This window comes from Oenanthe melanoleuca, chromosome 1 (assembly GCF_029582105.1).
Source record: "Oenanthe melanoleuca isolate GR-GAL-2019-014 chromosome 1, OMel1.0, whole genome shotgun sequence".
NCBI lineage: Eukaryota > Metazoa > Chordata > Aves > Passeriformes > Muscicapidae > Oenanthe > Oenanthe melanoleuca.
The window spans coordinates 85,572,659-85,593,066 of NC_079333.1; the positions used below are offsets into that span (position 1 = coordinate 85,572,659).

Below are 20,408 nucleotides of genomic sequence, written 5' to 3' on the forward strand. Positions count from 1 at the left end.
GCATTAGCAGTATATGTGTTATAGTCAATGACTGCAGTTGGAAGAGTAACCAGGCTTAGTAGAGTAAGAGATGTGCAGAAATTCTTGACATTTTTACATTTAGTTTCTTTTGTAAAAAAAAAAAAATCCAAACAAAAAACAAGCAGTGAGAATAATTAGATCTATTTGGGGAAGAGAAAGCCTCTTTTTAAAGCATATATGTAAAAATGAGTACTAGCTCTGTATGGTCGTGTTACTGTTGCTACTATGCACATCCAAGATGAGAATGAGACCATTTTAGGGCTGGGTAGGGGAAAGGGGTGTGTTTACTGCGCCAACAGAAGTATGGGTGTTTTAATCTCCTGAGCCTCTTCTGGGTAGAGATGAGAAATGCATGAAATAGGAGTTGGTCTTAAGAAATAAAATCCAAATTGTAGAAAATAGTGAATGAGGGGCTTGTGAATCAGTGGAGGGCAGAGTGTTGGAGGTACAAGAAGGTGAATAGAACATGATCAGATGATGCTTTTAGAGCAGGGGGACAGCCCATAACTGCAACCAGAGCTTATCTTATGTTTGCTAATAACTTAAGCTGGTTCTTATTCAAACTAAACCTTGCTCCTTCCTACCCCATATTGTGATAGTTCAGTGTTTTGCAGGGCAGGCTTATTTGTCATTTTTACTGCATTCTCTGTGACAAAAGGCTATGGCGTTATAAATACAGAATTATGACATATCAACAGGGTAAAGAGCAATTGGGAACAAAGAGGAAAAGCTCATTAGTTTTCTAAAAGTGGGAAGCTCTAGTTTTTCTGTATATTCTCCCAGTGCCATTTAGATGCCTGTCCTTAGCAAATATTTTCAGAGTATCTAGACTCCACGAGAAAAACAAGAGGTTTCTTTTATGTCTGCTAAATATATCTTGCCATCCATGGCTTTTCAATGCCCTCCCGTAGTATCTTTCTCCAGTTCTTTGTTCTAGTGCCTTTGTATTTTGTTTTACATACATATTAATCCAGATGTGTTAAATAATATCAGCCCTCAAGCAACAGTTCACTGAAACCTGCTTTCTCAGTTCAAGTAGTATTCTTCTAATCCTGGGCCAAAATGTACTCAGAATGCCAGTGTCCCCAGGTCACCCTTTGAGAACTTCTGCATTTAAAATCTTTAGTTTCAGCTACTGGCTCCAGCCATCACAGCAGGAGCCAGGTGTGCTTGGTAGGACAGGGAGCTGTGTCCCTGCAAACTGCAGCTGAGACATAGCCAAGTGTTGGCTTTACAAAGCAGCTCAGCAGGGCTTGGTGCCAAAATTCTGCCTTTTTTCTTTCCTGGGAATGTCAGTGTCATTTGTACTTAAAATGAGTGAGATTACTAATAAATAGGACACCGTGAAACAATGTACCGAAACTCCAAAATGTGTACCAGAACATATGTTTGTCATATAATGTATCATGTTTAATTTTTCCTGACAGCACAGCACATTGGTGGGGATGGGAAATTTGGCTTCTCTTTCTGTCTCACTCCATGCATCACTTAGCAAACCCTATAACCTCTCTGGCAGCCTTTTAATCTGCTGCTAGAGATGCAACTGGTGCTTTACTTTTTAGGGAGCTGCAGCCTGTCTGTGCAATATAAAAGGTGGTGTGGATAGCTCATCATTTTCTTGAACTTGCACAGTACAAAAATGTGCTTGGTTTAGACCTCCAATGAGGTCAGGGTGCTGAATGCAAACCTCTCTTCACCTGTTTGGTTAGACTCACCAGCTCATAAACCTAAATTATACAGGATGTTCCCTGGGTGCAGAGTTCAAAATGCAGGAGGATGCCAGGCACCTTCATCTCTCTCCTATGTACAACAGTTGCAGCCATCCTTGAACTAAATGCAACCTGAAAAATCTGCTTTTCAGAAGAGACTGTTCTGAAGACTTGTTATTTTCCAGCTGTATCGATTTAGTGGGAAAAAAATGACATTTCCTGTAGGTCTTGTCTTGCTTTGTCTTTAGAAACAGCATGTAAAAAATTCTGACTGTATGCTGATCTATTCTTTCTTGCTTTTTGCAGCAAACAGGATGTAAAGGAAATTGTACACATATATTTATGATTAATCATTAGGAATCACTTAGCAATAGCAGTGTGCTTGCTATTTTTGCTCTTTCCCTTTCTCATCCCTTGGGTTTTTGTAAAAACAGAATGATTCCTCTAAAAGAATTGATACTATTAACTCTCAAGGTCCAGTACTGGCAAAAGCAGAGGCAATTTTCTTTGGGGTTTTTTTGGCACTTACACTTAAAAATTAATTTGATCACTGTTAACTACTATCTGTAGCTCTCTTTTCTAAGTTCATATACATTCAAATGCCATTAAAAATGTGAAAAACTTTTGAAGAGATTAGTCTCAAGTTTTTACCAGTGAATTATAGCATTTACAATAAATAATCATTGATGAGCTTCCACCAGTGGCTGCCATAGCTCACTGCTCTGTTCTGTGCAGAAAGCACTGTAAATGTTTTCCATATTAATAATTTTAAAGTATCTGCATTCCCTTTGCTCTCTGCTGCTGAAGCTGATGGGTACATGTATGTGAGTAGGTGCAGGCAATCTTCTGCTGGATCTGTTCAGGCTCCTGCCTGCCTCTGCACATTGACTCCAGGCTGGAAGGCATGTGCATGTGCCTTCAAGTAAATTTCAAGCAAAAAGACTTCCTTACAGATGAAGCAGGAGGCATTAGCACATTGTTACCTCCCACTGAGCTTTGAGGCTGTGCACAGCAAGACTTGTAGGTGAGTGTAAAAAAAAACCAAATCAATAAAATTCCCCCCATTGGCAACACAGTAGGGCTGTCTCCCTTTCTTTATGAGATACAGCATTTGGGAGTTGTGCAAGGTCACAAATCTCCTTAACCTGCCATCAAAAGCACACATGTAGTAGCCAGACAAGGTGTACAGCTGTTTCCAGCCATACTTCAGCTCTGAAAACCTGCTCTTCTGGTAAGAAAGAATCAAGATGATGGTCAGGGACTGTCTGGGAAACCAGGGACCTGTTGAGCCTTCAGATGCTTTTTAGGGTACTGAGAGGAGGTTTAGGTGAAAATAAAAAATCTGTCTGTACCTGGAAGCTCACTTAAATTTGATTTCTTCTGGTAATGTTTCTTTATAGCATCTTTATAGCAATGTTAACGTTTATATGGCTGCTTTCTGTGAGAGTTGTTTAACTAGCTCACCCTTCCAGTGTCAGCAGGTGAAGCAGTAATTATTCCATACATCAATAAAAAAAGGGATAAACTTAATAAAGCAGGAAAAACTTAAAAAGAAGTGCTAAGACAAAAAAATTGTGCTTCTCTTTAATAACTCTGCTAGAATAGTGGAGAGCTGGGTGCTACAAATACTCATTTGAATCAGGTGTTTGGGAGCTCTGAACTAAGAAACATGTCAGCTTGCCTGCTAGCTGCTCTAATTGAAGAAGGGATTTGTCCATGTAAATGTAACACTGAATTGGCAGCACCATTAATTAGAGTAACTTACAGCCAGCAAAAATATGCTTCATGGTTAAATTTAAATATTGGGATACCTAGAATTTGCATTGTGTCTTAGTTTGAGATATCCACATGACTGGAGGCTTTACTATTCATTTGTGCTGTATTTTTCATTGCTCTAGGGGTTAAAATAACTCCTGAGGAACACACCCTTTTTTGCTTGCCTTCTCTCTCACCCCTTGTCTCCTACATTGCGTAGCAACTAAGTGATTTTGTTTGACTTGCTCACCCGGCCTATCACCTCCCATGACTCCAAATGACCGGAGATAGCTGCTTGTGTAACATCAGCCAAAGCAGTAACTGCTTTTCCTCCTGAATCTGTGATCTGAGTAAACATCTAAGCTTCAATTAGGATTTCAATTATAGCAATTAGGATTTTCACTGCTCTTATTTACAGGATTAGCTGACTAAAGGGAAAACTGTACATTTCTTTTCTTTTTGTATTGTTTTTGTGTGTCCTGATGATACCTAATCAAGGTGGCCTCTAAAGAAAATGCACTGTGATGGCTTATTAATCTTCATTATAGTTAAGCTGGCCTTTGAATGCAGTTTGTCACACTGAAGTGAATTTACATACAGAAGAGAAAAACTAAATTATGCCAAAGTTACCACTTAATAAAAGTTACTGACTTGCAGGTATCTGGGAGAAGAAGGTTGCAAGTTTGGATTCCCTTTCTTCGTATTTTTTATTTTGCTTTCCTAAGGTCTCTGAGCTGTTCTAGGAAGCCTGAAACTAACTGACACAGTGTCCTCGAGAGCACCATGAGCCTTTTACATGATGCTCTCCAGGCATGGGAACAGCTTGCCAAATATGCTGCTTCTGACGATGGCCAAAGGCTGATGCCTGTGGAGGGAGGTAGAAGGAAAGAGTGACCCTTTTATGGATTGTTCTTGGTAGTAAACCCAGCTTGCCACTAGCTGTGGCTTGGGGACTTCCTGCAGAGTTTGTGGCATTCAAGTTTTTTTCCTTCAGTTAACTCCTCTGATCTTGCCTTGCACCCAGCAATCTCAGGGGATTTATTAAGTCACTCAGTGCTCTGAGTTTTCATGTGTATTATCTGATGACATAGTACACATAGTTATGTGGGGTTTTTTTTCCTTGCTTGATTTGTCATAGCAGCTTTAGGCTGCCATTGTTCAGTTTTCATCTTTGTATCTTCCAGTTTTGTAGAAATTCTCATTTTAGGTAGCTGCTGGTAGAATTCTGAAATGATGTCTTCATATATAATGCTCTGTGAGCAGTATTTTGTGATGATACTGTTCAATTTTGCCAGCAGATTCTAAGTCATCCTGTGCTGTTTATAGATGAACCTTTCTGATCTTTTGGAGCCTTTTGTCCAGCAAGAGAAATATGGTTTCTGACTTTTGTGACATATTTCCTTGTAGCTCTTCTGCTGTTTCTGGCTGCCCTAATGGCCATAATAGAGCTAGAAAAAAAAATTGAATTAAGAAGTTTTTACTATTAGCCTCAAAGGAAGTAACATACTGGCAGACGCAGACAACAATACCTGGCAGCATTTCTTAGCTTGTGCTTTTTTAAATTAAAAATTCAAAACATTCAAGGAATGAGTGGACAAAGGTAGAGCAAATGTGAAATGATGTTTGTCTTTCCTAGCATATGAAATCCATGCATGCCACACTCTTTGTAGATCATAAAATTCTTGATCCCGAGGTGAGTCTACCTTTTGAACTCTGTTTCTACGCAACTATTGGACTCCCACTCAGAGTCATGCCTCAAAACTGCCCTGGCTGGTCCCCTTGTTTCAGTACAGGAAGTTTGCATTGAAAGTTACTTGTCCTGTACAATATTTGGCTTTTCAGTTTTTGTTTTGTACATTTCCTCTCACCGACTTCAGAAACTGAAGTGAAGCGTACCCTATATTTCTGATACATTGCAAAGCTGGTCCTAATATAACATTTTTAAAGGACATTGTAGCAGTGCAGCTTCAGAATAGTATAACTTCATGAGCTACCAAGTTGCAGGTTATTAATTTTGCCTGAAATGTACTAGTAATTCTGTAGTTTTAAAGTCAAATGCTTTCTAAAATGCTTTCTAAACCTACTCTTCAGATTACACGAGGATATGTAACAAAGCAGAAGGAGGCTCGAACCTCTCTGATTGAAATCACAAACCCCTGTCATCTTCCCTCTTTTCTTTGCTTCTGTTCTGTCAAGCAAAAAATCCCACTGTTCTTCTGGATGAGCCCAGCAGTATATTCTTGTGAGGAGTAACTTCTATACCTTCTTCCCTCATAAGTGTTGTAATAGATATTGTAACTGTCCACTGCTGTTTTGCTCATTGAAGATTAGTCAGGTGTTGGGACAGAAATCATTACATTGAAAAAAAAACTGGCAAAAAGGTGTAAAAAACCCTTGCCAAACCTACTGCTAAAAAAATGCATGTAAGTCTTGCTTTGCACAAACTTCTACTGAAATTTGTTCATGTTTATTTGACAGGTGTGCTACTAGCATTGAATAGCTAATAAATATAAAGTACAAGATGAAGACCTTTAGTTTGCATTACTCTAAATGTTAAGACTGTTGTAATGAAGTCAAAATGCTATTTTGTGTTAGCGTTGTTGACATTACTCATTCTTGAGTCTTAGGAACGTAAACTGCTTCTGGTTGTTCTCTTGGCAGTTGAATATTAGGGCTGTAATTTCATGCTGCTGTATTAACTCTAGATGGCTTAGCTGTCTGCCATCCTCTGCAGGTTTCAAAGCCTGGTGATGCTGCAGTGAATGTAGGAAGAGAAAAAATATGAAACCAAAACCTGGAGTGACTAATAATTACAATTTGGTATGTGTGTGAGAGAAGAGGAACAGCTGAGGAGGTGTTTTCTAACACATTGTACTTCTGCTCAAAATTAATTAATTCAGGCAATGAAAAACTTTGCACTTTGTCACATAGAAGCTCCAACTAATGAAGGTGAGAAGAGATTATGTTGCTGAAGGTGTAGATTAATAGTAATAAAGTAATAGTAAAAGATGGGTGTGACATGCAGGTTGCTACAGCTGAAGTCTGTCCTCAGCATGGTGTCTCCAGTGGAGATGTGACTATAATAAGGATGTTGCTGTGGGCTGGGAAGCCTGGTGTTGCAGTTCTCTCTGCCCTACAAGGAGCTGTATGGATGTACTGGAAATCTCTCCTGATTGCTGGGGTGTTATGTTGAGTCATAGCAGTAATTATAGCTCCTGGGTGAACTGCTCAGGTCATGGTGTTCAGCTTGTCAAAACATTGGTCCAACATAGTGCAGGCAGATGACTCAGGCAGAATCAAAGGCTGGTACTTGCCATTGTGCTGAGGATTCAGTGGAGGATTTTTTGGTGAATGTCAGTGACAGATGACACGAACTGACTATTGGTGCTAGGAAACCGTTACCCTAAAGAGAAATATGTTACTGTATCATTTTAGAATCAAAGAATAATTTAGGTTGTAACAGCCTCTTAAGGTTATCAAGTCCAACCAATAACCCAGCACTGCCAAGTCCACCTCTAAACTATGCCCCCAATTGCCACATCTACATATCTTTTAAATAGTTTCATGGGATGTTGACTCCACCCCTTCCCTGGCAGCCTGTTGCAACGCCTGACACCCTTTTGCATGAAAAAAAAATAATGTCCTATCTAAACCTCCCTTAATGCAACTTGACGTTGTTTCTTTTTGTCCTGTCACTTTATTAGAGCTTGGTGGACCTGCTTTTCTCTCTTCGGGCTTGAAAATATGGTTCTTTTCACAGCGAGTGTCTCAGGGACATTTGATGTGCAGCCCCTAGTATTAAGTGACTAACCTTTTTTGCTATTCTTAAATTGGAAATGAGGCTGTAAATGTTATATGAAATGCATCAGTGCAAATGCGTCCTCAAAATTTATAGTTAGAGGAATTTGGATACAGAGTTTGGATACCATAATGAACTATATAGTCAACTACACAGGGTACAAATTTCAAGAATAATCTATAATATGCTGTGTCTTATGGAACACAAAATTCTTGGAGTTTGTGAGCTTCTCATATATGATACTGTGTTTGTTTTCTTTTTCCTGTCTGCACAGGATTTAAAAAAACAGTAGTGGGGGAGGAAGAGATGAATGTTTTAAAGAGTATCAAATATCTGTACACAGAAGTCATTACTTGATTTACACAGAGCGTGGCTTCATTTGGTAATACTTGTAACCACCAGGAAGAAAACACAATGCTTTGCTGAAATATTACTTACAACAGGAAAATGCTGTAGTTGCATATTTTTCTCCCTTTCTACAAATTCTGTCGGAGGCTGATACTTCACTGTGCCTGAATGACTGATAAACATTGTGTGGGAAGCTGCTGCTTACCTGTCTATTCCAGTTATATTTACTTCCTTATGGAGAGATGGAATGTGAAGTTTCTCTGTTTGCAGAGACCAAAGCATTTTTTGGACATGTTTATACTAGAATAAATTTATACTGAAGGATATGAAACAACTAGAATTGCCTTTTTGTTTGCCCTTTTTAAACTCCCACCACATAAGCTTAATTATGCATTTTGAGGTGAAGACTAAAGAATGAAACTTTCAGAGCACTCAGAATTCACCTGATTTTTACTGCAGTGGTTTCAAAATGGTTTGCCATCATTTTTAATAGAAAAAATCGTTAGAGCAGTGCTGAGCACATGTGAAAATCCTATCTGTAATGTGCATTTAAATTATATAAAAGAGTCATACCTTCTTTCAAACTGCCTTAGGAGACCAGCTTAACATGGAAAGTATTTTATTGCTTAAGAGATAAACAATTTCAGCAACCAGAACCCAAGAGTGTTTTTAATTTCAATAAAAAACCCCCACAAAAGGTCAACTTGCACTTTAAAATGTTGGTGCAGAAATCAGAGCAGGGCACTACGAGCCCACGCATCTTTTGCAGCCAAACTTCTGCTCTAGGTTGTTCTGTATTTTGCGTGTGAGAGTCGCTGCATAGCATCTGTTAATAATACATCATTGAAATGGACCCACACGTACCTGTGGGATGCACTGTGCTTTCTCACCCCCGCCTGTCCCCACGGCCATTCTGCCTCCCGGCCGTGCCGGCGGTGCAGTGACAATGTCTCGGTGGCACAGACAGGTTGCCAAGCAGGGCTGCCTTTGCCAAGCTCCTTGTTTGGAGCCGTGACCGCTCCGCGCACGGCTATTTGTGGCACGGAGTGAAATACTCCGCGGGCTTGGCTGGCCAGCGAGCCGTCTCTGTAAGAGTCCCTGTGTGTCCCTGGCAGCCGCCGGCATGGGCAGCAGATTGGAAAGCTGGCCGGGGAAAGCAGCGCGGAGTGAGGCGGCAGTCATCCTTCAGCACGGATTAGGCAATGCACCTATTTTTGCTGTTGTTTACCAAAGCCCTTCTGGTAACCACAGTGGAACACTTCTCCCTCCCTCTTCTACCATTTCCTTCAGCACCTTCCCTACCATCAGTTTTGGCTTCTGATAAGATCCTCAGTGTGCCAAGAGGAGACTGTCTTTTTCTTTCATACCTATCTTTACTAGTAAAACACTCAACTCCCTTTTCTCTCTCCCTAACACTGCATCTTTAACAACAGGCTGGTAAGTTTTGTCCCATATCCCAGGGAATGCCCTTGGGAAGCTGCTGCTGCTACAAAACAACCCCTTACATGCTTCCCACTCCCTGTGGAGACAGTTTCACCTCAGAGTAACCTAGAATTCCCTAATGAAAATGTAGTGTATTTTTAACAATGTATTTCAGATCTTGGCAGCATGCCTCCTGCAAAATGCCAGAAAAGAGAAAGATGGCCAGCTGCTCTGGATTTGTGTATTACCAGACCTTCACAGTAGAAGCTGTGTTTTGCTTCAGTAGCACAAAGGCTCTTTTTAAACTCCTGTCAAGCACCTTTCTTGCTTAATGAAAAAAACTGAGAGTCATTCCTCCAGCAGCAATGGTAATATGACTGGAGAACGAGGCAGCTTCTACTTAATGCACATATGGAGTCCTATTACTTTGAATGACTTTTTGAAAAAACTAGGAAGATAAAACCAGCCTTTTTGAATGGACATCTTACTGCACTAACCTGCTGTACTTCTTGCTTCGCTTCAGCCATGCAGAAGGTTGCACTGTAGCAAGCAAGAGGACATGAGGCAGCAGAAGTGGCTTCCAGCCACATTGGTCACCTGTGGATTTCAGGTTACTGCAAGAATTGTAGTAGTCCACCAGAAGAAAGACTCTACAGGGTACTTTTGATTTGCAGCAGCATCTTCCCAGGAAAATGGTTTGTGATCTGGGACAAAATACAGGAAAGGTGTTGGGAAATTGTTGAGAAAATAGTGATAAGAGGAAGAGATAGGCTAACTCACTGTTTCTTATCTTAGTGGCTTCATGCACCTGCACTAATCCTGGATGAATCAGCATTTTTAGTACACTGCAGTCAGTCTTGATGAAGTTTTTTATACCCACAGAAGCTCAGCACTGACCTGTGCAGAAAGTGTTGGGAAGCAAGACGAAGAACTGGCATCACTATACCTGCATGTCTGTTGGCAGACACTGCTCATTTTCATCACTCATGCTCCAGAGAATTTAAGAACCTTTTGTTCCAGGACTGCAGTGGTGCTCTGGCAAGATCTTTGTGGCCTAAGGCTACAACCTGAGCATTGCTTCATCTGGAGCTTGCCTCATGACAGATAAAAATAGGGCTTGAGCTGCAACCGGGCTGTAGTGGTGAGGGTGCAGCCTCCTTAGCCTGTTAGAGCTTGTGACTCTTTCTGGCTCTGGCATAGGGTGAATAATCACACCTACAGACAGGCAAATAAGCAGGGTCATGCTGCCTGGGTCCCACCTACGCCAGGAAATAGCTTGCCTAGGGGGTTGCTCCTTCTTGAGGGGAAGTGAAGGAAAGACATTGACCAAACCCATTCCACAAATTTGTCAGCAGAAGCAGCAGCATAGGACTGTGTTGGCTGAGCTGCAGGAAGGTGACTGCATGCAAGCTCAGGCCTGCAATGGAGAGTGGCATGTGGGCTGCTGTATGCCTGCTGAGCAAGCTGTCCTAGCTGGTGCTGAGAGATATGGCCTAAAACTTTCACCCTCTGTAGGAAGCTGCTAGGAAAGGTGCAGGTATATTAAGAAACTGTAGCCTTGGCTGGACCTTCTGTCATATCCTGTGACAGTACAAGAGGAAATGGCCTCAAGTTGTGCCAGAGGAGGTTTAGATAGGATATCAGGACAAATTTCTTCACGGAAATGTTGTCAAACACTGGAACAGACTGGCCAAGGAAGTGTTAGAGTCACCATCCCTGGAGGTATATAAAAGATGTGTAGATGTGGCACTTGGGACATGATTTAGTGGCAATGTAGCAATATTAGTTTAATGGTTGGACTCGGTGGTCTTGAGGTCTTTTCCAACCTACATGATTCTATGATTCTCTGATCTTCTTGTTCTACTTTCTCTATTTGTTCCCATTACTCATCTCCTTCTTGTCATCCTCTGCTTCCTCGTGCCCTCTCACAGACTAGCATTCTTCAGCTACCAGCGTGCTGTGTGTCATGAGCATAAAGTGTATGCAGTTCTGCAGTTCAACTCCAATTGCTAATAAGGCTGAGACAGTTCAACACAAACGTTAGTTACTTAGGAGGGCTTTTCTGCAGTAAGAAAGTGCAAGGAGCCGAGTGTCCCTCACTTGCCACAAGGATTGTGCTGCAAGCAGGGAGAGCTTGAAGAAGTGTAATTATTAGCTGCAAATCTTATTTCAGTTAGTATTCTTACATTGGATAGTTGTTCTAAATGCAGCACATCACTGGAAATAAAGCTTTGCTTTTCCTCCCTCTTATATTGTCCATTATGGCATGCCTATCAGTTAATGGCCTGAGAAATACAACATGGCCCGAGAAAATGTCAGTTAATGGCCTAAGGAATCAAACTGTCTGCCTGTACCAACTTCTCATCTGAAGTACTGACAAGAGGAAGGACACCTATAGATAAATTCAACACATATGACTTAGAAGACTGAAGTGGAGCATTAAAGGCCATTTTTACAATGTAATTAACAATGTAATAACTATAGAATTAATGCAATATTTACCTGGAGACAGGAATCTTCTTCTCCTGCTTTCTTTCCACTGCTGATTTGTCCATGATAAAATATTATTGGACTCTGCCTCCACACCCCTTCAGCAGAAAGAAGCTGCAGAAAATTTTGGTGATGAATTTATTTGCTCACATAGGTTAATCGCACCACAGCTCTGCTGGGCAGCTTCTGTCAGCAGCCAGCAGTGAAGACCCTTTCCAGCATCCGAGTTACATGAGGACCTGGCAGGGGAGTGTTCTCTGTGCACAGCCAGCCTTACTAAATCTCAGCATGACAGGCTCACAGCTCCACCACTGAACTTTTAACTTGAAGCTCTAGCAGGGCGCTGAGTAGCTCCAGCTACATGACACGGAGCTGTGAAAGTAAATCACTTCGCTGGGAACAAGGGGAAGTCCAGCATATTGTTTTGCAGACTTTGCCTGCAGCTTCTTTGCAATACAAGCATAGAATATAGACACCTGGGAAAGCAATCAGAGCGAGATGGACTTCCAGCGCAGAGCTCAGCCGTACCCCATCCCAGAGGATGAAGAGGTTGCTTACAAGGTCGCTCCTGATGCTCACAACTCTGCAGGAAATGAAGACGAGAAACCAGTGTCAAAATTGCAACGTAGGCACAGTGAAATAAAACTCTACAAAGAGTTTTGTGACTTTTATGCAAGATTGTAAGTTCATTCTGTTCAGCTTTGGGGTGTAACTGCAGTGACCTTACTGGTGTATTGTACGTAATGTATTTTATTATCTGAGATCTGAGGCTCAGGCTGTGCAAGCTGTTCTCTCATTCAACCTTTGCCACTGTTCTGCTTGAAACATTGCCAGTTATACTGTCAACTAAAATTTGAATTGTTACTTTAAATTTCATCATTAATTGCATCAGAATTTTTTATCAGCAGTAAAAATGGTATTGGAATTTGTAAAGTAGTCTCTCTGCCTTCAGGTTGTTTGCCATTCTGGGCAAATGGATAAACTGCTTCATTAATGCAGAAGTATTACTTACTTCACTGGTTTTACATATATACTGTGTTTCAAAGTGAAGCACTTTTTCCTGCAGAGGGAAACTTATTTGTTTTTGAACTTTGTTTCAATTTCTTGCTTGGATTATACTTTATGTACAGTAGTGCTTAACATCCTTAATGCTCGAGCACTGTTGAAGTGATGGTGAAAGATCCCAGTTTCTCTTTCGGTTATTCTTAATTTAGATTGATAAGGAGGATGGGCAAACAGACTGAGATTTTGCCCCACAGAAAGCATACACAGTCCATGAAGACCATTGGTGAGCTTTATAGTTGATCACAATTTGTGTATTATCACTGCAGTTTGTCCATAGGTCTCCTTTTTATGTTTTCTTGCATTTGACCTTCAAGTGAAATTTGCCCACTCATTTCACTGTGAGGGCAATGGATATTTGGATTTCAGTTAACATTTTCCTCATCTGCAAAGATCAAGAGAGAGAAAAAAAAATGCCAGCTAATAATAACATGTCAGATGTGACCTTGTGTAGGGCTCTTCTGTGAGACAGTGTAAGAAATAGATAAAGCACATTCCATTTTGAACCACGTGTTAGGTGTTTGCTTGCTCCCTTGGATGGTGTGCAAGGAATGAATTCAGTTCCTATTGAACATGATGGGAGCCCAGAGGTTTTATCCCCTTAAAGACATAAAGAAGGAAGGCTTGGCATCTTGCAGAGGACTGCAGGCTCTGCACTTACAGGCACAGCATGATATCTGTGTCAAAATGTGTGCCTGCATATACATGTGTTTCAAATAATGTCACTTGTCTAATAACCTGCCAGATATATTCTGAGCCGGTGCTTTTGTCAGCTGACATCAGATTGTAATGAAACGAGACCACTGCCCTGTATTTGCTCTGTGCTACCACATGGTATTCGGGCAGAGGGGTGATCCTGAAAGGCAGAGCTTTGAGAGTCTAGATATGAGTGACAAAATGTCTGCAAAGGGAAAATCAAAAGACCCCTTTTCTGGCCTTAATTAACTGAAACACAGCTGTACTGTCTTCTGCAGATGTGGACAGCCATTTTTTTGGTCCTGTGCCTTTGAGAAGCAACGAAGGTTGCTATTTCAGTATTTCTTTGCATCCCTGACACAGTCGCCAGCTTGTGTTGGCTGTGTGTGGGTCGCAGTGAGGCAGCCAGAGCATTCCCACCCTCCCTCTTGGCCCTGGAGTGGGCTATGAGCTGGCACATGATGAGCTGAGCTCCCTGAGATAAACCCTAACAAACCAATCAAAAGTCCCATCACTTCAAACTAAATTTGTAAAATGACTTCAAGTAATGCAGAGCTCGTATAAAGGATAATCATTTAACTACTCTGTTTTTCATTAATATCTGTCAGACTATATCCTGCACACTCTTTCACATTGTTTATTTAGAGCTCTGAACTAATGCTGTTATATATATGTGTGTGTGTGTGTGTGTGTGTGTGTGTGTATTTTAGAATTATGAATTGGTTTACAATAAATAATTTATGTTATCCTCTGTGATGCCAGTCCTATATCATTAATGTTTGCCCCTTTTTTTAGCAATTTTAATATATTTCATGATTTTTATAGTACTTTGAATTGCCTGTCTTTTTTCATCATGAATGTGTCTGTAGTGACAACATTTTTGTTTGAGGTTTTTAATTAGAGCGCATCAGGATTTTGTTTCTAAAGAATTAGGGAGCAGGGAGAAGTGGTAGTTTTATTTCTGAGGAGATGCCAAGTCATGAAGTCCATTGAAAAACTTGTGTTGAGCAGCTTAGCATTAGGTTGATGCAGTTTGGCCTGGTGTATGGGGGAGAAAGACCCATGAGTGCTGTTGTCTATTTAGGTTAATTTTCTATTTCTTTTCTTTTTCTTTTTTTTTGCATGACAGCAACATGGCGAACGCGCTTGCAAACGCCATCTGCGAGCGCTGCAGGGGCGGCTTTGCCCCTGCCGAGAAAATTGTCAACAGCAACGGTGAGCTGTACCACGAGCAGTGCTTCGTCTGTGCCCAGTGCTTTCAGCAGTTCCCTGAAGGGCTCTTCTATGAGGTAAGCAGGGCAGAGGACCCCTCCTGTCTCCATACCCCCTCCTGAGCCTTCATTCCCGCAGCAGAAGTAACTACAGGCAGGTGGATAGCTTAGAAAGTCCCAAGGGAGGATCTGGGCTCTGAAAGAGTATGCTCAGTAAAGGGAGAAAAAAAACAGGAGCATTTCTGTGCTAATTTGGCACATATATGAATGTATATGACATTCCTTAAATGAGGACCGTGATGTTATCAGCACTGAGAGAAAAACTTGAGATTTTTCTCAGTGCAAATTCTTCCTCTGAAATTTGTGAATCTGATGTATCATACCAGAAATACAGAGGAAACATACTGCTTAGAGGAGAAAGTCATTTAGAGGGAAATCCCAGCATCCTGTGGTCCATAGGAGGTTTATTGCTTAGTTTACTGAGCACAGCTTGGCATTGAAAAAGATCCATCTGTATGTGAGCATGCTATGATCCAAACCAGACAGGACCAATGTAAGATCAGCTCTTAAGTTTAACAGTCCAGAGCATTTGAAATTATCGGTTCTTAGCACGCTTGCAGGGATTACAACCTGATCCCATTCATATTTCTCAGCTCCAGGTTTATTTGCCTTAGCTTAGGAGGGTATTTTGGTATAGGTTTCATTTTCTTTTACATTATCCTATCATGGGAATGTGACTCCGCACAAAGTGACTTTAGTGAAAGCTCTAGATTGGTTCATAAAATATGAAGTGATTGGTATAGGGAACAATAGATAGCATGAGACAGGGAATTACTGTCAGAGAGAAAAGGCCCTGCTCGAGTAGCTTACAGTCCATCTTGGGGTTGCAGTTACAGGATTTGTGTCATATGATGTTCTGAAAAGGAAAATGAGCAGAGTGTAAAATCAATGATTCTGTGCTCTCACATACAGGTGTCATCCTTTGGCAAGAGCACAATAGTTTATCTTCTGTAGAAGCATTTCTGATTTTACAGAGCCATGTTATCTAGTGATGAGGAGAGGCTGAGGGAGGAGTGTGGATTGCAAAAGAGACTGGCTAAGGGGATTCCTGGAGATTTGTTTTTTCTCACCTTGTTTGAGGATCAAAAGGTTCTAGGGGTAGTGTTACACAAAATTGTAGTAAATCAGCCTCTAATGTTCCATGAGACATCAAAAGGTGAGCTGCAAGGCAGAATTAATTAAAAGAGACAAAAGAACACCCCCAGATAGTTAACAAGTTGCATTATAATTGTTAATATATACTGAGCTGACTCTGTAAAGAGTCCATCCTTACATGTTAAGACCTGAGGCAAATGTAAAGTGATGCAAACATTTCAAAACTGAAATAAATATATTTGTAATTATATTAAAAGTTGTCTTAAACCAATAAAATGTATTTTTTCTAAATAATGTAATTTCTCTAAATTCTGACTCAGAAAAGAATGAGACATTCCAGGGACCTCTTTCAGAAAGCTGAATTGTCCCTAAAAGTTTGGGAAATCGTGCTCTAGGCAGCTTGTATCTTCTAGGGGAGACTGCAGCAGAAAGTCATACTTTTGGACCTAGTTCAGGAATGTTACAATCTCTCTCTGTTGCCCATGGGTGGCCATACCTGAATCTCAGTGGCAGAGGCAAGTATCCTAGTGGTGCTTCAATACACTGTATGTAGGCATTTTTCTTCCTACTGCTACCTTGTTAACATTCATATTCATGATGATTGATCTTTGAGCACTCTCTTACTGGAACATGCTGCTCTCAAAGACAGCAAGTCAGAAGTGAGTGCCAGTGAGTCCCAGGAATGAAAATAACACTGTGTGCTAAAGATGTTTTGGGTAATGTTGTAGGGTTTTTTTCAGGCTGGGTAGCCTGAGAAACATTACATAGAAAGTGGAAAGTTTCAGTTACGATGGACACTTCTTGCCACAATTATTACAGAGCTAAAATAACATTGGATGGATAGGCTGAGGGAGCTGAGCTTGTTCAGACTCAAGAAGAGATGACTGAGAGGGGACCTCATCAATGAAGGAAGGAAGGAGGATTATCTGTAAGAGGAGGGAGCCAGGCTCTGTTTTGTGGTGCCAAGCAATAGGACAAGAGGTAATGGGCAGAAACTGATGCACAGGAAGTTCCAACTGAACATGGGGAAGAGGTTCTTTACTGTGCACTGCTACAGGTTGCCCAAAGAGATTGTGAGGTCTCCCTCACTAGAGATACTCAAGAACCATCTGAATGCAATTCTGTGCAGTATGTTCTAGGATGACCTTGCTTGAGCAGGGTGGTTGGACCAGATGACCCCTCCTCCAACCTGACCGATTCTGTGAATCTGTGAGAGGAAGGAAAGCCTTGAGCAGGTAGAAGATGGGCTTATCTTAGGTTCATGAGTGCTCAGGAGTGGCTGACAGTGCTCAGATGGCTTGAGATAATCTGTATCACTGTCAAGAAAAGCAGTGACTGGAGAAGATGGACAGAAAGGACATCTTCCTCAGACTGCCTTAATGCAGTGTTTGAGAAGATGGATGTGTTTGGAGTTGTGTCCAGGTAATGTGTTTTTCTGAGCAGGTTCCCATGGGTAAATGCAGGCATTGTTGATTGCCCAGCATGAACTTGTGTTTATTCTGTGCCTGGTTTAGCTAAGCTAGTATTTCTTGGAAATGATTTCCAGCTCTCAGCAATTAGGAGGACAAATATTGTTCCCCTGCCTATTGCAAGCCTTGCAGGGTTCCCCCAGTTAGTCATTAAGCTGCTTATCACACTTGCTGTCAAACACTGCCATGATAAGCTTTCACACTGTGTTCCACGGGTGGGGGTGGAACTGGTCAGGTCTCCTGTGCTGCAGGACTTAACCTCTGGGCTGCCTTGCAGGCACCCCAATCAGCACAGGTCCCTGTGGTCTGGCACAAGTGGTGCCCACCACTGCTTAGAGTCTGCACAGCCTTGCAGGGGTTTTGTGGATGTCCTCTGGAGCCTGTGTTAGAAATGATAGTTCAGATTCAGAGAGCTGCGTGCCTAATGTTGCACAGAGACTGTGGGTATGGTATATTTGATTTGTGTCACAGTTTGTTCTGTAACATCATTTTAGCAGGTTTTTTATGCACTCAATCGAAACAAAAATTAGCTCAAGCACATTTCAGTAGAGTTACCAAACCCCATTCTTTGCTGTTAGGTGTGAAGTGGTAGCAATTCTGGTATGCTTTTACTCCACCACCTGGAAGCTGTGTATTTCCTAGAGCTCCTGTTGTAGAGTTTCTCTACAGGTAGCACTGCACAGTCCTATACTAATGGCAAAACAGATGGTCATGTTTGTTTCTTTTCCAGTTGTACCTAGAGTGTTCTTAAAACGGTTTTTACCAAAAGCTGCCATAGAGAAACAATCTCTAAAGTCTCAGTTTTTGTGCATGACTTTCCACTTCAATTAGCTAAAAACATGCAGGTAAGCTGGAGATTATTTCACAATGAGATGTTTTATGCAAAGCCATTTACCTTATAGACCTTCAGCATACAGAAGTGAAATGACCGTACTTTTAAACTATGTACTCTAAGATTTGTTACAGAAGCTCAAGGCTTTCTCTGATAATAACTACTAGGTCATCCACAAAGGGCAGCACAAAGGAGCAGAGTGGTTGAAAATACAAACAAGACTAAATGGAAACTAACCTGCCTGATGCAAACAAGAGGGGAAGAAAACCTATTTGGTCTGTTCAGATCCATGCAAACCTAAGCATCCCCCATTGGACCACCTGTTTATACAGAACAGGAAACTTTCAATTTTTTTCAGTTTGAAAAGAGTTTTATCCTGCAGGAAGCAAGCACAATTCACAATGAGCCAGTAATTTCCATTACTCCTTGAGAAAGTAATGGCCCTGTACCTCTCAATCACTATTTTTTTAAAGCCGAATTTAAAAAGTAATCTGTTTTAGAGTATTACACTGCAATAGCACTTGATAAATTTCTGACAGAGACTTCTGAAAAAGTCTGTACTGAGTTAATATCTTTCTGTTCCGAACAGGTGCAACTCAGGTTGGGCACAGGAATTTTCTAACCATAAATATGTAGTGACATGTTTTATTAGATTCCCCCATCCTGCCAGTTGCAAGAGTATTTATTATATTTATATTGTATTCGATCTTTGTAACTTCCTATTATACAACAGGTAATCGTGAAACACATTCTATACTTTCTTTCCATGCACAAAACCTTACTTTGTGGGTAGTATTTTATGCTATTCACTTGGCTTTGTCTTAGGCTGTAAAAAGAAAGGAGCAAGGTTTCCTGCTGTCCTCCTTGTTCCACTGTTTAAACTGAGGAGACATTCAATTCAAACATTTTATAGCATACCTAATATTATCTACCTGGTTTTGACATGCTCATTGGCATTTGTGTCTAATAATAATGATGCCTGAAGGTATCTAAATATTTCTCTTCATTTCAGCACATATTTGCCTACATGTTTTTACATATTCTTTGGCTAAGTTACTAATGCAGTGCTGTTGAATCTTTTTATTCTATATGGGTTTTTTTTATTTCAATGAGAGCTTGAACTGCAGCTGAACTTACCTAAGCTGTGATAAAATTCAAATTCCTTAAAATCAATTTTATTTGATCTATGTAGTGAACTTTTCTCCTTAATATTTGGACTTGATTATCTTAAGAGTCTTTCCCAACCTAAATGATTTTATGATTCTATGAAATAAGCATCATGAATGAAAAGGCTTCTTTGCCTTCGTGTTTTGGCTGAACTGCTCTGTAAATTGCAAATATTTCTGCCCCTGGGGGTTCTTCCTACGCCAGCCTTCACCATCTGTATTTCCTCTGGTATGCTGGGTCATTCAGGCAGGAAATGTAGAGTGAGGAAGACATCAAATAGGTTTGGGAAGAATGCTTTTCCCCTCCTACTGGGCAAAGTTGTTTGTTAGCTAATTTCCTGTTCAGAATGGGCTTGGTTGCTTCAGTTTCAGTAGTCTGTCAAAATTCAGACATCTCTTGTAATCTAAATGCGTGACAGAAAGTGCCTTACACTCTCAGCAGTACTGGAGAATGGTGTGCTATTAACACTACATGTTAACTAGCAGGTGAGTTAAGGTGGGTGGATGTAGTGCCTCACACATGTAGCTCATGCTCTGTTTTTTTGTTCAGCCCCTCATGTTTTACTACCTAATTGTGTCTGAAAGCACACCAGGCTGTTACAGCATTTATGGTAAGTGCATGTTTGTCATCCCTCTAAGCTCAGATTTTTTTCTGTTTGCAGTTTGAAGGGAGGAAGTACTGTGAACATGATTTTCAAATGCTTTTTGCCCCTTGCTGTCATCAATGTGGTAAGTTTTAACTTAGGATGATATACTTCACACTGATCACAAATGGGAGTATCACTGGGGGAAGATGTGCTTTTATCTGTTCTCTGGGAATGAGCTAGACTTCAGAGAAACTGGGGAGCTCCTTTTCTAAAGGTCATAAACCAGTAGGATTTAAAAATAAAATTTGAATTCTATAGTAAGTAATTTAGTTGTTGAGCCAGTGATCCAATGAACAGTCTATTCATAAACTCCGGATTGTATATGCCATTCATGAATCCTGATTATTTATATCTGTATGTCTCTATGTGCTGACATTTCTCATGTCCCTTCTCATGTAGCTGAAACCCTGCAACAAGACTGTCGTCTGCTCTGACTCTTGTAACCCACCTGTGCTGTTCTACTTCACAGAAGCTGAGATAATATTCATTATCTAGTGTTATTATCAAGTCATGATCAGCTGGCCCCTGCTGACGTTTTTGAAACAAAAATTTTTTTGAAACCATCCAGGCTTCAGTGTCTAATGTCCATCCTACATGACACTGAGGGCTGCTTTTTATTTGCCACT

At 40.8% G+C, this 20,408-nt stretch overlaps 1 protein-coding gene and 1 long non-coding RNA gene across 9 annotated transcripts in view; one reads left to right on the plus strand and one right to left on the minus strand.

Annotated features, from left to right (window-relative positions):
- LIMS1 (LIM zinc finger domain containing 1) overlaps window positions 1-20,408 on the plus strand; it is a 67,542-nt gene that overhangs the window by 36,410 nt on the left and 10,724 nt on the right. For 6 of the 8 annotated variants that reach the window (XM_056487553.1, XM_056487578.1, XM_056487587.1 and 3 more), the window contains exons 2-3: window positions 14,432-14,591; window positions 19,798-19,864. In XM_056487553.1, the coding sequence (XP_056343528.1) occupies window positions 14,436-14,591; window positions 19,798-19,864 (223 nt within the window). In that variant the 5' untranslated portion in view covers window positions 14,432-14,435. Of the gene's footprint in view, window positions 1-11,939; window positions 12,225-14,431; window positions 14,592-19,797; window positions 19,865-20,408 lie in introns of those variants that run through there. The other 2 variants (XM_056487543.1, XM_056487535.1) reach the window with 1 other exon arrangement.
- Window positions 332-11,803, minus strand: LOC130251168 (uncharacterized). Its single transcript, XR_008840109.1, has 3 exons — window positions 11,557-11,803; window positions 9,652-9,758; window positions 332-4,933 (listed from the first exon to the last, which is right to left on the minus strand). It is a non-coding gene; the product is annotated as an uncharacterized LOC130251168 (long non-coding RNA).